General features: G+C 43.4%; 1 protein-coding gene across 3 annotated transcripts in view; it reads left to right on the top strand.

Moving 5' to 3' along the window:
* The window catches only part of LOC147127330 (plexin domain-containing protein 2-like), a 51,917-nt gene that overhangs the window by 8,737 nt on the left and 28,925 nt on the right, over positions 1–14,255 (top strand). The window contains exon 3 of one of the 3 annotated variants that reach the window (XM_086021014.1): positions 7,739–8,303. The exons of the other annotated variants lie outside the window; for them this stretch is intronic. Within the exon in view, the coding sequence (XP_085877140.1) occupies positions 8,282–8,303 (22 nt within the window). The 5' untranslated portion in view covers positions 7,739–8,281. The remainder of the gene's footprint in view (positions 1–7,738; positions 8,304–14,255) is intronic. 3 annotated transcript variants of the gene reach the window in all.

The following is a 14,255-nucleotide window of genomic DNA, read 5'->3' as shown; positions in this document are numbered from 1 at the left end:
CAATTCATGTCTCTGGTGGGTGTGTCCACAGGGCGTCACATTTTTATTTCAAAGGAGACCGAGTGCAGAAAGAGAAAGGACCGCTGCAGCAAAGCGGAGACTTTGGAGTGTAATACTGCAGCGCTGAGCTGAGGCACAGCAAGGCGTCTTTATTATTGTCATTTCTATGACCCCACGATAACCAATATGTTCGTCCAGTCAGCGACTATGGCTACTAACTCGTACCAATAGGAGGCCCCAGGGCACATCATTCCTGGGATCCCCTTAGTTGTCCTTTCAGGTAATTGAGAGGCACTGAGACTCTGGATTAGCTTTTGCAGCGAAGTAGTGAATATAAAACAATCACACGAGTACGGCGGTAGCTGAATGTTGCCTTGTGGATCGTATTCTTATTTCTGCTGCACCGGTTGTAACTTTGAAATGTGTATGTCGATACTGTCATAAACCAAGTTCCCCCCTTGATTTCTTTACGATTGTTTCTCACTTCTTAACCCCACGGGCGACCAATCCAGGATTTACTCCGCCATTCGACAAAAGTCAACTGTGATAGGCTCCACCTCACCAACAACCATAACCAGGAAAAGTTCTGCAGAAAATGGATAGATGGATGTTTCTCAGCTCACAGAAGAGCATCTTAGTTGACCTCGGTGGGTTCAATCACAATGGAAGCGCCTCGATGGATATGCCCTTATTCGGTAAAGGATTTTAGCCATCACTTTTAACTGTAATGGTCTCAAGTATGACGGATAATATGATCTGTTATGGCAACTCCAGCATCTTAAATATATCTTTGATGCAGCCTGTGATGACCAGCACATGCTAACTGTTTTAACTTGAGAGCATTTCTCAAGAATGCAACACTGTCTACTGGGCCGCGTGCCACGGAAAGAAACAGCTCAGATTCATGGGTCCCGCATCCCCCGAGGGAATTTAGCCATGGACATCATCTGTCATTTTATGCGTTTGTAAAGAGAATGCCAACATTGTTGTGTGACTCCAGTCCATGGATGAGTTATGAAGATTGAACATCTGCGAGGCTCGGCCTGTTCATCGCCTCACCCTTGTGGATGACGGGCTACCAGGGAGGGGCCGATTAAGGATGAATCCCAGAGGCCCGGCAGAAGATTGCCAGGGGTCAGGAGTTTTTTCTTTTTCTCTTTTGTGCGGAACAAGCTTGACCACGTGTCCGCTAAGTGAGAGCTGCAGCTGCAAAGAGCAGAACTTTGGCAGCTCGCTTTCATCCTGTTTACCACAGAATCAAGCAACCTTGACAACTCAAGTCCAAGCGTGTTAAAGACGGGCAAACAACGGATTCTTCTTTTGGTCGATGTTGAGGTTTCCGTCTTTAAACAAAGAGCATCTTTGAGTTATTTTGCTCTGCTGCAAGGTGCAACTTAAGCTTTCTCATAAAGACTTTGAATGCACGTCTTCTCCGCGCAGGTTACAGACGAAGCTCAGACTTGAGTATTCCCGGTGGGTGTGTTGCCACACGAGTCCATGTTGTTTCTTAGTGCTAGGTGAAATGATTGGAGGCCCGGGAGTGGTAGCAGTCATTCAGGAGGCTCACATCATTTTAATGAACTCCATAGATCACATCTGCGGTCTGGCACGGTGGAGTTGTAATTTGGCAAGTCCGCAAGCCTGGGCCTGGCTGCATGTGGCATCTCCAGCAACGGCAACCATTAGCTATGAAATATTGGGCTGGGTAACATTCAGTGCACAATCATTCTGCTCTAACGCCCACTCACCAATGACTCACCTTAATTCTCATTTTGAGAAAGTCTTACCAGTTCAATTCATCCATTTTTTGGGGAGCAGTGGAGCCCATCCTAAATGACTAATGGAAAATGTCAGACAACACTCTGTCTGCATTGGTGTTAAATCAATTTTAATTAAGAAGAGACTCTTGTTAGGAAGAGAACAGACCACTGTAGCAAAGTGGAGACTAAGGAGTGTAGTAGTGCAGTGGACGCACCATGCCTGGACTGGTCTTCATTTTTGTCCAAGAGGAGTCTGTGGGTAGAAGAAAACTGACTACTGTAGAAAAGTGGAAACTGTGGCGTCTGAAACTGTAGTGGGAAGACCCTGCGTGGATTGGGCAATTGCGAATGGAGCATTGACAGACAGTGGATCCTATATGTCAGCTACTATGTGAACCACTACACCACCAAAGTGTTTTACCAGTCTTGAAATATGTACCGCTTTACAGAGCAGTCATATATCCCCGATTGTTTTGAAAAAGCTCAGTATTGCCCCTGTTTATCCTTCACTTTGTCCCGACTCTTTCACCCAGATGCACTAAATTTGCTTTTGGCGTTTGCAAAAGCATTTTAATAACACTCAAGTATCACTATATCTTGTTCAGTTCCTTTTTTTTTTTTTTGCCTTATACGAACAAGTCAGGGTGAACAAAACATTTTTGTTATCAACTTCAGGGCATCGAATGAAAATTTCACCCCATGTTTTTTTCTTGTGAAAATGATGAACCACGCGGCGTAATGTGACGAATTGCCTTCGTTAGTGATGCAATTGTATATTTGCGGTCATGAAGAGGCATTTCATTGAGTGCCCGTCAGCTGCTGAGAGGATTATAAACTACAAATTGACTCCCGTTTGAAGGCCTACGCCGCCCATGTGCCTATCGCTCTTACTCGGACAGCAAACAAAATTAGCGAGAGCTGTTTAATTATCCATCCATCTATCCATTTTCTATACCGCTTATCCTCATTAGCGTGTATGGATAAAGGTCCTTCAGTTAAAGGCCAGGGTGTGAATGCCAGCATGAGAAATTGTAGCGGGCTTATGAATCATTGATGACAGTGTATGAAACATTTTTTTACAGGCTCATTTTGGAAGAGATAAAGGAGGGGTTTAATTTCGCTGGTGTCCCCCACCCACCCTAGCGGTCGAAAGCAGGCATGTGGAACTATCGATTAAATGTCTTGCCAGCTTACTATTCACCCAAAAGGCCTCTGGCACTCTGCATCATCACATTAGGAGCTTGCTCACTGCCGATTGTGCTGAATCCAAACATAAATAAACATTCACTGGATCTAATTTGACACCTGCGATGCAATAAACTTACTTCTGTTGAGTTTTAGCCATCCAGGTTCTATACCACTTGTCCTCGTTAGGGTCGCCAGTGAAGCGGTCGCCACATATACAGTGGACACCATTCATCCATCCATTTAACTACTGTATAGCGCTTGTCTTCCTTAGGGTGGTGGGTGAGCTGGAGTCAACCTGAGTTGACTTTGGGCAAGGTGCGCAGCAACCTTGAACTGGTCACCGCATAAATGCAGAATACCATCCATCCATTATTTTCGAAAGGACTTGTCCTCTCTAGGGCCGTGGGTAAACTGGAGCCTATCCCAGCTAATTTTAGAGGGGTCCTGAGTACATCCTAGACTGGTCACTAGTCAACCACAGGGACGCAAAAAACGTGCACACTCAGATTTACATTTAGAATCTAGAACCTAATTAACCATCCACAAAGGAGGGCCCAAACCGAGATGGTGATACAAAGTCAATTTTTCGAATTTTACTTGACTTTTTACTCGAATTGGCTGGCAGACATTCGGATTTTTCTACCCTGGTCATTATTAATCTGTAATTTAAAGTCAAATCTGTGGTGAATTGAACTTTACTTGATATTGATAAAAGAATATCTAGCGCTACACTATAGCCCCCTGGGAAGGCTTCCCTTAAATGTTAAGAGCAATTATTATTAACGATAGAACCAGCTCTGACCTCCTCCTGCCGTACTGCTGCATGCTCGTGCGTACACGAGGGCGATAAAAACATTGACTCGGGGCGGTGTCGGCCGGCGGCCAACAACAGCACTTGCCAGGGAGCCTTGGACAAACAGTGCAGCTAGTGTGCAAACACAAAGATAGGCACGGGCCAATAAGGGGGTCCTAATGGAACCGAAATCACAACTGAATGGGCTCCTGACATTTCCACCTCATAGTTCAGCAATATAGGCTCATGAGTGTGAAGACGAATTCTGTCACACATCACCATTGCTTCACTGTAAGATCGCTAAATATGACTGAACACAGGCAATATTTGTGCTTCTACTGGTGGGCATTTCCAACTGCCATGATTGTTAACCCTAGACAAAAGTAATTGGATACTAGCAGAGTGTTTTGTGCTTAGATTGTGTGATTTTTCTTCTCTTACCCCACCCCGTAAAAGCACCACAAAAAGCCAATTGAACAATAAAACACACAGATTTAGATGAGATGCTTTAGTGTGATGCTGGCTCAAATGAGGTCTACTGGGGTGCTCTGAAGACATTTGAACGTCAATATACTACTGTTGTCTAGATTTAAACCGATGGCCAAAGCTCTGTGCACGAGCACGTTTTGCCCCCCAGGGTGTGTCAGGCTGCCATACAGTCGTCTAAATCATCTGTGCTACGGCTGACTCATGAAGTGATTCCAGTGTGGGTTCAAACGTCATCTGGCAGATTTGCAGTGACAGGATTGTTGTGCAGATATGACAGGTAGCACGTCTCACTCGCGATGAGGCTACAGGCATGTTTGATAGGCAGGCGATGAAAGGCTCACCCAACCTTATTAGACCCTCTCGGTGCAGCTGGGATGAGCAATGAGCATTGGGGCTAGTCTCCAAGTACCTGTAGCATATTTCTTCACAACAAGACCTGACTAAATTCAAACTCATCTTAATGTCATGCGATTAATTGACCTTTTGCTAATGAGGACCGGCCAATCGCAGCACGGAACATACATTTTGTAAAACTCCAAATTAACCTCTGTATAAAGATACATGATGCTACAAATTATCATTTAAATCCATCAAAAATCGAATGCTCCAACATTAGCAATCTCCTGTATGTACATTTCTGTAGGATATATTTGTTTACGGAGTTAGTTTTAGGGGGTCGTCTTTGAGACTCAAATAATATATACATTTTCACAAGGATGAAAGCATGTGCAAAAATGGCGAGCTCTGTACAGTAGGCCTTCATCTTTTATTTCTTTCAGTTTGATATATGGTGCATGTAACCTTCAAACGAAAACAGCATAGCCTTCTTCCTGCCTCTGTTGAAAAATATCACCATTGATTAGCTTTGACTGCATTTTGTATCAACTATTTGAGCTTTTAGAAAAATGAAACACTTGCTAGAGATTGGCTTTCCATCGCACGTATTGTCCGCTTTCTAATTTCTGGCCCGCTTGGAAAGAACGGAATGAGAGGAATGAGGGATGGGAATACCATATGGGACTTCACATCTGTCCTGAAGACATAAACAGGTCCGGCCTTGTCAAAAAGACAATGCACAAAAGGGGATCATGGAGAGCGACTGACTGCCAGGTGATACAGCTGGAGTTTCGATAACAACAGGAGCCGCTAACTTTGCAAACGCAACGAGATTGTAGCCGTTAATCCAACAAAGAATTTGAGCACCTTACATCCACACACAGCCTACAAATTTTTAACATCTGAACAATTTCTCATTTAATATGTGAGACCCCACAGGGGAAAAGGGAACAAATTGGCATGTGTATTTTACTGTTCTTTTATGTCGATTGAAAAATCATGATATGCCACATGCTACCATCATACACAGCTGGCTTTTTTGACTACGGCTCAAGCAGCTGGATCTATTTGATCACTTGGTCCCTCCGCAAGCGGACTGTAAAGGCAAAAAGTGAAAATCTTCAGTCACAAAACAGGTAATGGGTTTCTCCTCCTTACTTAATCTCTCTAGCTAACTAACCATTAAATATGAACTCTTGCCATTCACTTATTTCAATACTCATCTGAGGTAATATCACACATCTGCACATCTATTATGGGTTGTGAGTTTTTAAAGGTCAAAGTTAATCGTCAAGCTGTGTAGAGATTGTTATTGCATATAAATCTGCTCGCGGGCAACAATCAACATTTATCATGTGTCAGCGGCGTCTTGTTAAAAAAAAAAAAAAGAAAAGATGATCGCATGCATGCTTATCCCTTCTCCTTTTCTTGTCCTGATGGGAATTGCGGGCTTTTGTTAGTCCAGATTTTTTTTTCTTGGATCGTATCAGTCACCTCTGCCGTTTATGGTTGTATTGAGTAGTGCAGATGGTGTTTCATTATAGATAAGGTGCTTTTTGGGGCTGGAGGGAGTTCTTATTCAAGACAAAGTCAAATAAACAATATATCTACTCTCAGCTAGTCGTATATAATTCTAATTATTCTTTTCAATGTGAAACCAATATTCATCTTGAAAATGAAGCATATTCCTTTTCATTCTGTCGTCTTAAAGATATTATAGGTATATTTTTTCCTTGCAAAGTGGGTCAGTGTTTGGTGACTGGCAGCCACTGAATCGCACAGCGTCTGTTGTCTCCTGCGCATATATATGCTCGTTAGGTGCGTCGTCAGTGAATTATTTGGCTTACATGTATGTCTGCCAATTACCTTGCAAGGACAGAGTGTCACAACACCTAAGAGTCTGGCATCTACGGGTGTCTGTGTCCATCATCGACTGTATATCAGACTTGATTTATGAGAGCCAATGCAAGGTTGTCACTCAAATCGAGAGTGAAACATCTTGTACGCGATCGAGCGAGTTTGCTGGTCAAGGGCATCTAGTTGGGTGACAAGATCAAGGAGCCGGGCATGTTTGGGCGGGTTTTTACGATGAGCCCTGGCAGACAGCGTCATAAACACGCCGAGGTAGAGATTGATTAGAGGGAACGACGGCGGAACACACGACTCAAGTGTCTTCACAGACTCCACCAAAGGAGCCGGGGTTGTTATTTAACACTGTTTTTTTGCTGCGTCGCTCACTAAGTGTGGCAGGGACATTTGTCTCACATTGCTTTCTGTTAAGAAGGTTGTCAGACTCGTTTTATTTTTATCATAGGCCACATCGGGGTTGCGGTTGCATCCCCGCATTCGATTATGATCAGTTTTTACCAACAAACGGATAGCTATCTTTCAACAAGCAAGAATCAGTCTAGTTCTCTCGATTCAAGCTTTACAGATTCCCATGACTTGAATGACTAAAATTCTACACAGAGTGCTGTCTTGTTTTTAACAAGATTTGAATAAAGGAAACTGACTTCTTCTTCTACCTTCCATATTGGAAAAAAATGTAATTGACTTCAAACTTTAACACAGACGAGCGACATGGGGGGGAAAAAGCTGGAGTGGACTGTGTGACATTTTAAACGGGCCTCTAATAGAAGTTCCCAAACTGGTACATTTGTAGGTTGACTTCGACCCATAGCCATTAAAATGTCACAGTGTCCCCCACTGTTTTGCAGTTCATTGTTTTTGTTTTACTTTTATGATCCAATGGCTTGTCATTGGGCAGTACTCTCAAGAGTTCATGCCTATTGTACCTTTTGTACAGAGGTACATATTGGGACCCTTGCATGAGGTTGGTGTCGATGAAATTCTATTTGAAATTTTCAAATAGACAGGGAAGCTTGATAGGGAATCAGTTGGAGAACGAGACTGCATCACAAACTTGAGCACCAGCCTTGTTGGTCTGCTGTCTGCTTGCCAGACGGTAATCGACAGCTCTGTGTGCTTTATGTTGTGGGTTTATGTTTGCGTATTTTCATGAAGAATGCATTAGTACATTTGCTGTAGACAGAACACCTCTCATCTTCTTCCTTTACAGTTATTTTATTGTTGTCTCTAGTATTTGCTCTAAATATATCCGACTCAGTCTAAATTCTGCCACATTTTTCCTTTGGCTGTCTTTCGCCTGCAGGGCCCCTGAGTTTGATCAATGTAAGCCCGGAGAGGAAGAACTTGAGGGGGCCCCTGGGTGCCGGTGGCAGGCTGCCCAGAGGCATGACAGTGACAGTGGGGAGGGACGTAACCAAAGTCCCCAACACACTATGCTGAAAGCCAAAGTGAGTGAAGGCTTAGGCACTCTGGACGAAGATCTATTGAGTTGATGTAGGTTGAGTAGAAGCAAGAAACCCCTACAGGACATTTGCTATCAAAGCTATTTTCTTATATTCTTTGGTCGGAACCAGGAAAGCCTCAACTACACGTGAGTATGAATCTTTAACAGGCTGATTAAGGGGGCCTTGTTGACTCAGAGCCAATGCAAAGGCAGCCATAGTCTTCAGCCTTTCGTCATCCTCCCCCTGGGAAAATCTGGCTGGTTTGTAAGTGGAGGCTGAGACTGCCAACCAGCATCAATCCCCCTACGCCAAAGCCAACAAAGCTTGCTCCTCTTCCCCTCCTTCATCATCACCGGCAGAGGGACCAGCTAACACTCATCTGTGCTGACTGTCTGCAGAGTATGAAGGGGATAAACAAAAAAGGCAAGTAGTGTTTTTGAGAACAAGCTCTTTTGCATTCCAGCCCGGTGTCTCATATGTTGTTTATCAGAGAGCCCGTCAGCCGTCACTTTCCATTAAAGACTCTGCACGGCCATGTTCAGCCCCCATCAGGGAGTTCTGTGCCCTCATCATTAGATGACATTTTTTGCATATTTGCAAAAGGAATAGTCAACCCGACAGCACGATGGAATTGTGTTTAGCAAGTCTGCCTCACTGTTCTGTGACTTGGAGTTACAATCTTAGCTTATTCCTGTGAGTTTCCATGTTCTGCCCATGCTAGCATGCGTTTTTTACAGGTAGTCTGGCTTCCCCCAACTTTCCAAAAACTATCTTGTGACTGTCAATGGTTGTTTGTCTTTAAGTGCCCTCTGGTTGGCTGGCAACCTAGTCCAGGGTGTACAGCCCCCCTCGCCCAAAGTCAGCTGATATAGGCCCCAACTAACCTGTCACCTCAATGAGAATAATAGATAGATGGATAATCAACACCAGACTTGTTCCCCCTCCTACCTTTTAAGGCCTGGGTACTACATTGATCTGTGAACTTAATCTTCTCACCACTAAAACGGACACGCTTGTCTATGGTGAGTAGAGGATATACAACACTTTAGGGAAATTGTGTCTGTAGTGAGTGACCAAGCCGTGTCTAATACCGCGGCAGTCTTATATGGAGTTGAAATTCAATGCTTTAAACTCTCAGAACAACTAATGTATTATTGTGGATTGTACCTTGAAGGACAAAATGGACTCCTACTGTTTCAGTGCAGGGAAGTTTCTGTCAGAAATATGTATAAGATATGACTTATATTATGTGGCTTACTTTCCCCCTTGGCTGCATCCCAGAATGCAAAGCACACCTGGCGAGGAGGTGATTATATACAGTGCACCTGGTTGTTGGGTTGGATTAATGTTGACTGAGGCCGTCTGCTCTGAAGGCCCATGGGCCCTGTTCCCACCTGGCTTTTGAATGCTTCTCCAGTGACCACAAGTGAGAGCCCCTCACTGTGTTTGTACTTTGGTTGTGACATGGTAATGGCAGAAACGACTTGACCCCTGGGAAAGTAGCTGGACCGTCTGAGTGTGTTCCGCTCGACTTGACGACACACTGCCGTGTGGACATGTTTGGCAGGCTGGAGAGCTAAGAGACTGCACGCTGCTGATGGATATCCCCCCTTAAACCCCCCCAAAAGTAGAAGTGCCATAAAGACCAGTTAATACACCGTCTAGTCAATCAATCTCCACCTACTGGACAAGAACAAGCTTGTCCGCACAGCAGGGAAAAGGCATCCTCTGAAACACCGCTCATATTGATTCCTTTTAAAGGGGCACATATGTAAAAGTGCTCGATCGAATACAAGTACCGAAGTCTGAGTCGTTGATTGCCTTGATAGCCTTGTGTTTTTGCCACCAGGCTGCGAAAAGGTTACCCCATTCAGGAGTAAACATATGGTTGCTGTCCAATGATAGGTTATGGTTTGTTTTTCGGGAGCAGTCTACAACTACAGTCTTACTGTTATTAGATGTGCAATGCGGTGGACGAGTGCTTAGCACATGTTAGAGGCTTTTATCTTTCTCTCAGTTCTGGTCTTCCAGTGCAGAGTTCACTAATTGTCTCCATGCTCGCATGGATTTTCCCCGGGTCCTACTACGTTCCAAAAACAGTTCCTGAAGACTCGAGATTGTCCGTAGGTCTGAATAGGGAGAATGTTTAAGGGAGTGAGGGGTTGTTTGTCCATATGTGTCCTGCGATGGGCTAGAGTGCCCATCTTTCACCCAAAGTCAGCTGGGATAGGCCCCAGCTCACCTGTGACACTAATCAGTGGAGGAAAAAAGGATGGCTGGGTGGATGAGCAATAACAAGACAGTTTTAGTATTAGGAGCATAGATCTATAACTGTCCTTTAGTTGCCATCACCCTATGTGTACATTTAATGTTTTGAAATGTTCCAGTTTAGGAACATCTTCCACCGTCGCTTTCACAATGAAATATTAGCAACACAAAATGTCCTTTTGGCCTTCCTCAGTGCTTCACTAACCAATCACTCACATAAGTCATAGTTTAGTGACAGTTTCAAGGAAGATAGAGTTGTATTGTCAATCACCTGCTCATGACCGTATGGTCATAATCCGCAGTAGTTGGCACTTGGTTCACTAAGACAAAGTAGCGGCAATCAGATGATTGATGTTGAGTATCCGGGGTCATAGTGCAAGCCTTTGTACTGTTTATCCAAAAGAAACATCCTCCAGACCATTTCCAATTTTCAGCTCTGTTGAGCAAGGCTCTAAGCAGACTGTGGGAACGGTGAACGCACAGATGTGTGACTGTGTGGCTGTGTGTGTGTTCATGGCGAGACTTGAGTCAGAATGAGCTACAGCCACCCCTGTCCTGTCCTAATGCCATTTTGGTGCTCAGTTAGCCTGTGACCTTCGAGAAAAGAGTAATATGGCCACCAGTTTTGTGGGCAGCCGAAAGAATAATCTCTTACAGAGCAAGCGCAGTGTCCAATGATGCATTGCTCAGGCACCTTGACGCCGAATTGTACGGCTCAGAGTAGAAAAATGGAGCCGAGCCAACTGTAACGCTTCATGGTCCTACAGTCAATCACTCAATCTTCTGAAATGGGAGAAAGACGGTGTGCCTGACTGGAATCCTAAATTCCTAGAAGCCTGTGTCATCAAGGACATGAACACCTCCTCCATTTTGCGCTTTTTTTTGGTGTCTCCCCGAACATTTTCAGCTTGCTGCACTGACCAAGTGGCTAACCACCAATTACACGAGCAAAGCCGCAGTGGTGACAGCGGGCTCCATGTCCGCCCCGCCAAAGCCCGTGTTTTGGGTTTCTCTCACCCACGTGCCTGGTGCAGTTTGTAGCCAGCATATTGGCTTGTTTTAGCAAACTGCTTGACATTGTCATAAATTATGCAGCTGACAAAGAAATCCTTTGTGATTTATTACAAAGCTTCACGACTGGAATACATTTGTTGAGCATTTGTTGATAATTCTTTTTCCTGGTCACGATTTGAGGTCAAACGAATATTTGCATCTTACCCCGTTTATGTTTTGTGTGTCTTCCACTCAACTAGTTTTGAGTGTTTTTCTAATGCTCTTTCTGCAATGCCATAAGATTCAACCAAAACCATGGCTAATAGGAAAGTGTCAAGAAAGTGTATTGATGTGATGCATCTCGACTGTGTTAAGACCTTTGGATGTCAGGGAGGTTGTTAGCAGGAACAGGAAGCAGGAAAGACACACGCTCAGGAAAACAGCATTATAAGAATTATGAAAACAGTTTTGATATCAGTTAAATCACCTTTTTTTTTAATACAGTATTGTACTTCAATATAAAAGAATATTATGAATGTGTTAGGGCTAATGGCTGTAATGCAGCATCCCCATTATTTGGAAATGAGGCACTTCTTTTGCTGTTTCATCGTCATGACTCAAGCCAGAGTCATAATTAGAAATCACTGGATCGGAGTTTTATAGCAGTGGTGCTCTCCAAATTTACGCGCCAATACCCATTTACATTCTTGCCCATTAATCTCTCAAAAGTCTGTTAGAGTTTAGCAGAAGCCACTTCGTCGGATCATACTATATATATATATATATATATATATATATATATATATATATATATATTTTTTTTTTATTATTATTATTTTTTTTAATATTACCAAGGGTTTCTCTTTGCAGCAGGGATTATAATAGCAAGGTACTGTGAAGGCACCCTTTTGAAAATTGTGCATGCCCAATGTAGTGTAATTAACATTTTCCAAGCTGATGAATGTTCCTCTATTTCCTTGCTCATTTTTTCCAATATGGTTGGTGTTACGCCAGAGGGAGCACAGTGCTATTTAATCAAAAGGTCAGATTATTATGTTGTTTACATTTAATGTATGATCCTGATTGTGTTGGCAAGTGTTTAGGTAAGCAGTTTTGTTTACACGGAGTTCTTCATGGCTCTATTGAGGCAGAGGTGTTCTGATCATTTGTAGTGGTGCGGTACTGGCTCATTGGCTCGATGTATTTTATTTTTACTTCACTTTTTCTTGGCCAAAATTAGGCAGAGGGAAGCGCCTCCAAATTTTATATGCAAGAAAAACCGTTTACATGCCATTCTCTTTACTTTCGGTCTTGTCTTCAACCTCGTTTTGGCTGTGGCTGTTGCACAAATGTCATTTTTCCTCTGTGATATCCACCACAAGTGTGTTCCTCTGTGGGAGAAAGCAGCAGCCTTTATCCGTAGCTCCAATCTGAAGCCCCGAGGAGGTCTGTGGCGGAGTGTTTTGACTGGAACAAAACGTGACTAATCATCCATGAAAACAGAAACGATGGTGTAGAGACCACCAGGAATTTAAAGTGCCTGTGCGTTCAGTGAGTAAAGTGGGGAATTCAAATGTATTTGTTAGGATGTAGTTGACCCTAAGAAACATACAACTTCAGCGCAATCATTTTCAATTTGTTTTCCTTATGACAAGAAAGGAGTCCTTTTCACTGTTCATTGGTTTCGATTTTTTTCACTCGATATGCTTGTAGAATTTAGTCTTATGTGCTGTTAATATCGAGTCATTGTTTGGTTGCATTGTAATTGCTGTGAATGCTGCCATCATCTGCATGACTGCTGTCGATGTTCAGTCGTTTTGGGCCTTGTGCAGGTGCCACCTCACTCCTCACCTGCTCTTTAACTTTCCCTTTATGTGCTTGCCTAATGATAGAGTAGGCTTTTATGCGTGCAAGTATGTTATAAAAGCAAGCTACGGCATGTTATCAAAGCCCGCCTTTGCGACATTTGTCCATCAGCGGTGTCTCCGCTCACTTCATAAATGCACTTAAAAGCTCCCTCGTTTACTTATATACCTGGGAATGGTCTTGAATTGAGGAGAAAAAAACCCATTAATTTTCCCAAAGTCAATTTAAGGTGCCATGACTCCCGTCAAAACCTTGAACAGGCTAAGTGGTGTAGAAAATGGCAGAGTGGTGGAGGACTCGAGTCACACGACTTGACTCCAGTTAAAATTCAGTCATCAATTTTAGGACTTGGAACTTGCCCGACTAAAACTTAAGATAAGATCGCCTACAGCCTTTTTTTTTTTAATTTGATTGTTTTATTTGTAAAGTGCTTTGTTACAGCTCTAGCTGTTATGAAATGCGCTATATAAATACAATTGTATTGTATTGTATTGTATTGTATTGACTTTGATTTGGTATTTGTGAGACTCAACTTGACTTCAACTTGAACTACCCGAACATTGTCTCGTCAGTCCCCTTTTGTCCATGGTGGCGTGATATGTGATGGTTCATATGTGAACTATGGATCTCTAAAACCGCTGACGATAAAAGTGAAAATGTAACATTAAAATATTCCTGACAATATGAGCGGTATTCCGTACGTACTTTTGCGATGTGTATATATAACTTAACTGGAAAATGGATGGATAGAATTTCATCATAGAAAGCATCAGAATATTCAGTGCAGAGAACAAAAGAGTCAAAGAAGAAGAAGCAGCAAAAGCAACACTTACATCAGCCTCATTTGTATTTTGTTGCTGAGAAAAGCTCTTTTCTCTTTCGATGCAATGCAGCAACAGCGTTCCTTTCTTATTTCTCGTGTGTCAGAGGCGGTGAGTCAGGTGGGAAACGAGCAGAGAAAAGGAGGGCGGGGGGGGGGCGCGGGCAAGAACTTCATTCTGCTGCTTTATGACCTGCTAAATGTCCTTGAAAGGTTTTAGGTGCAACAAAATTACGGTGGGCCGCCGCATTGCGTGAATCAGTCGCGTTGACAGCCGAGGGTCTGGCCAATAAGGCTGCCAAGCTGCGCGGAGGCCCTGAAAGGCAACATAAGAAGGGGAAAGATTTGCTTTCACGCTGGAGCTGAGGAGTAACACACCGGGGCGACACTTCATCCCCTCCAGGGGGTCCGTCTTAGATGTCCCTCGG

This window comes from Filicampus tigris, chromosome 21 (genome assembly GCF_054856515.1).
Source record: "Filicampus tigris isolate MCC_2025a chromosome 21, RoL_Ftig_1.0, whole genome shotgun sequence".
NCBI lineage: Eukaryota > Metazoa > Chordata > Actinopteri > Syngnathiformes > Syngnathidae > Filicampus > Filicampus tigris.
The sequence above is the reverse complement of the archived record's forward strand: the minus strand, read 5'-3'. Positions and strand labels throughout refer to the sequence as shown.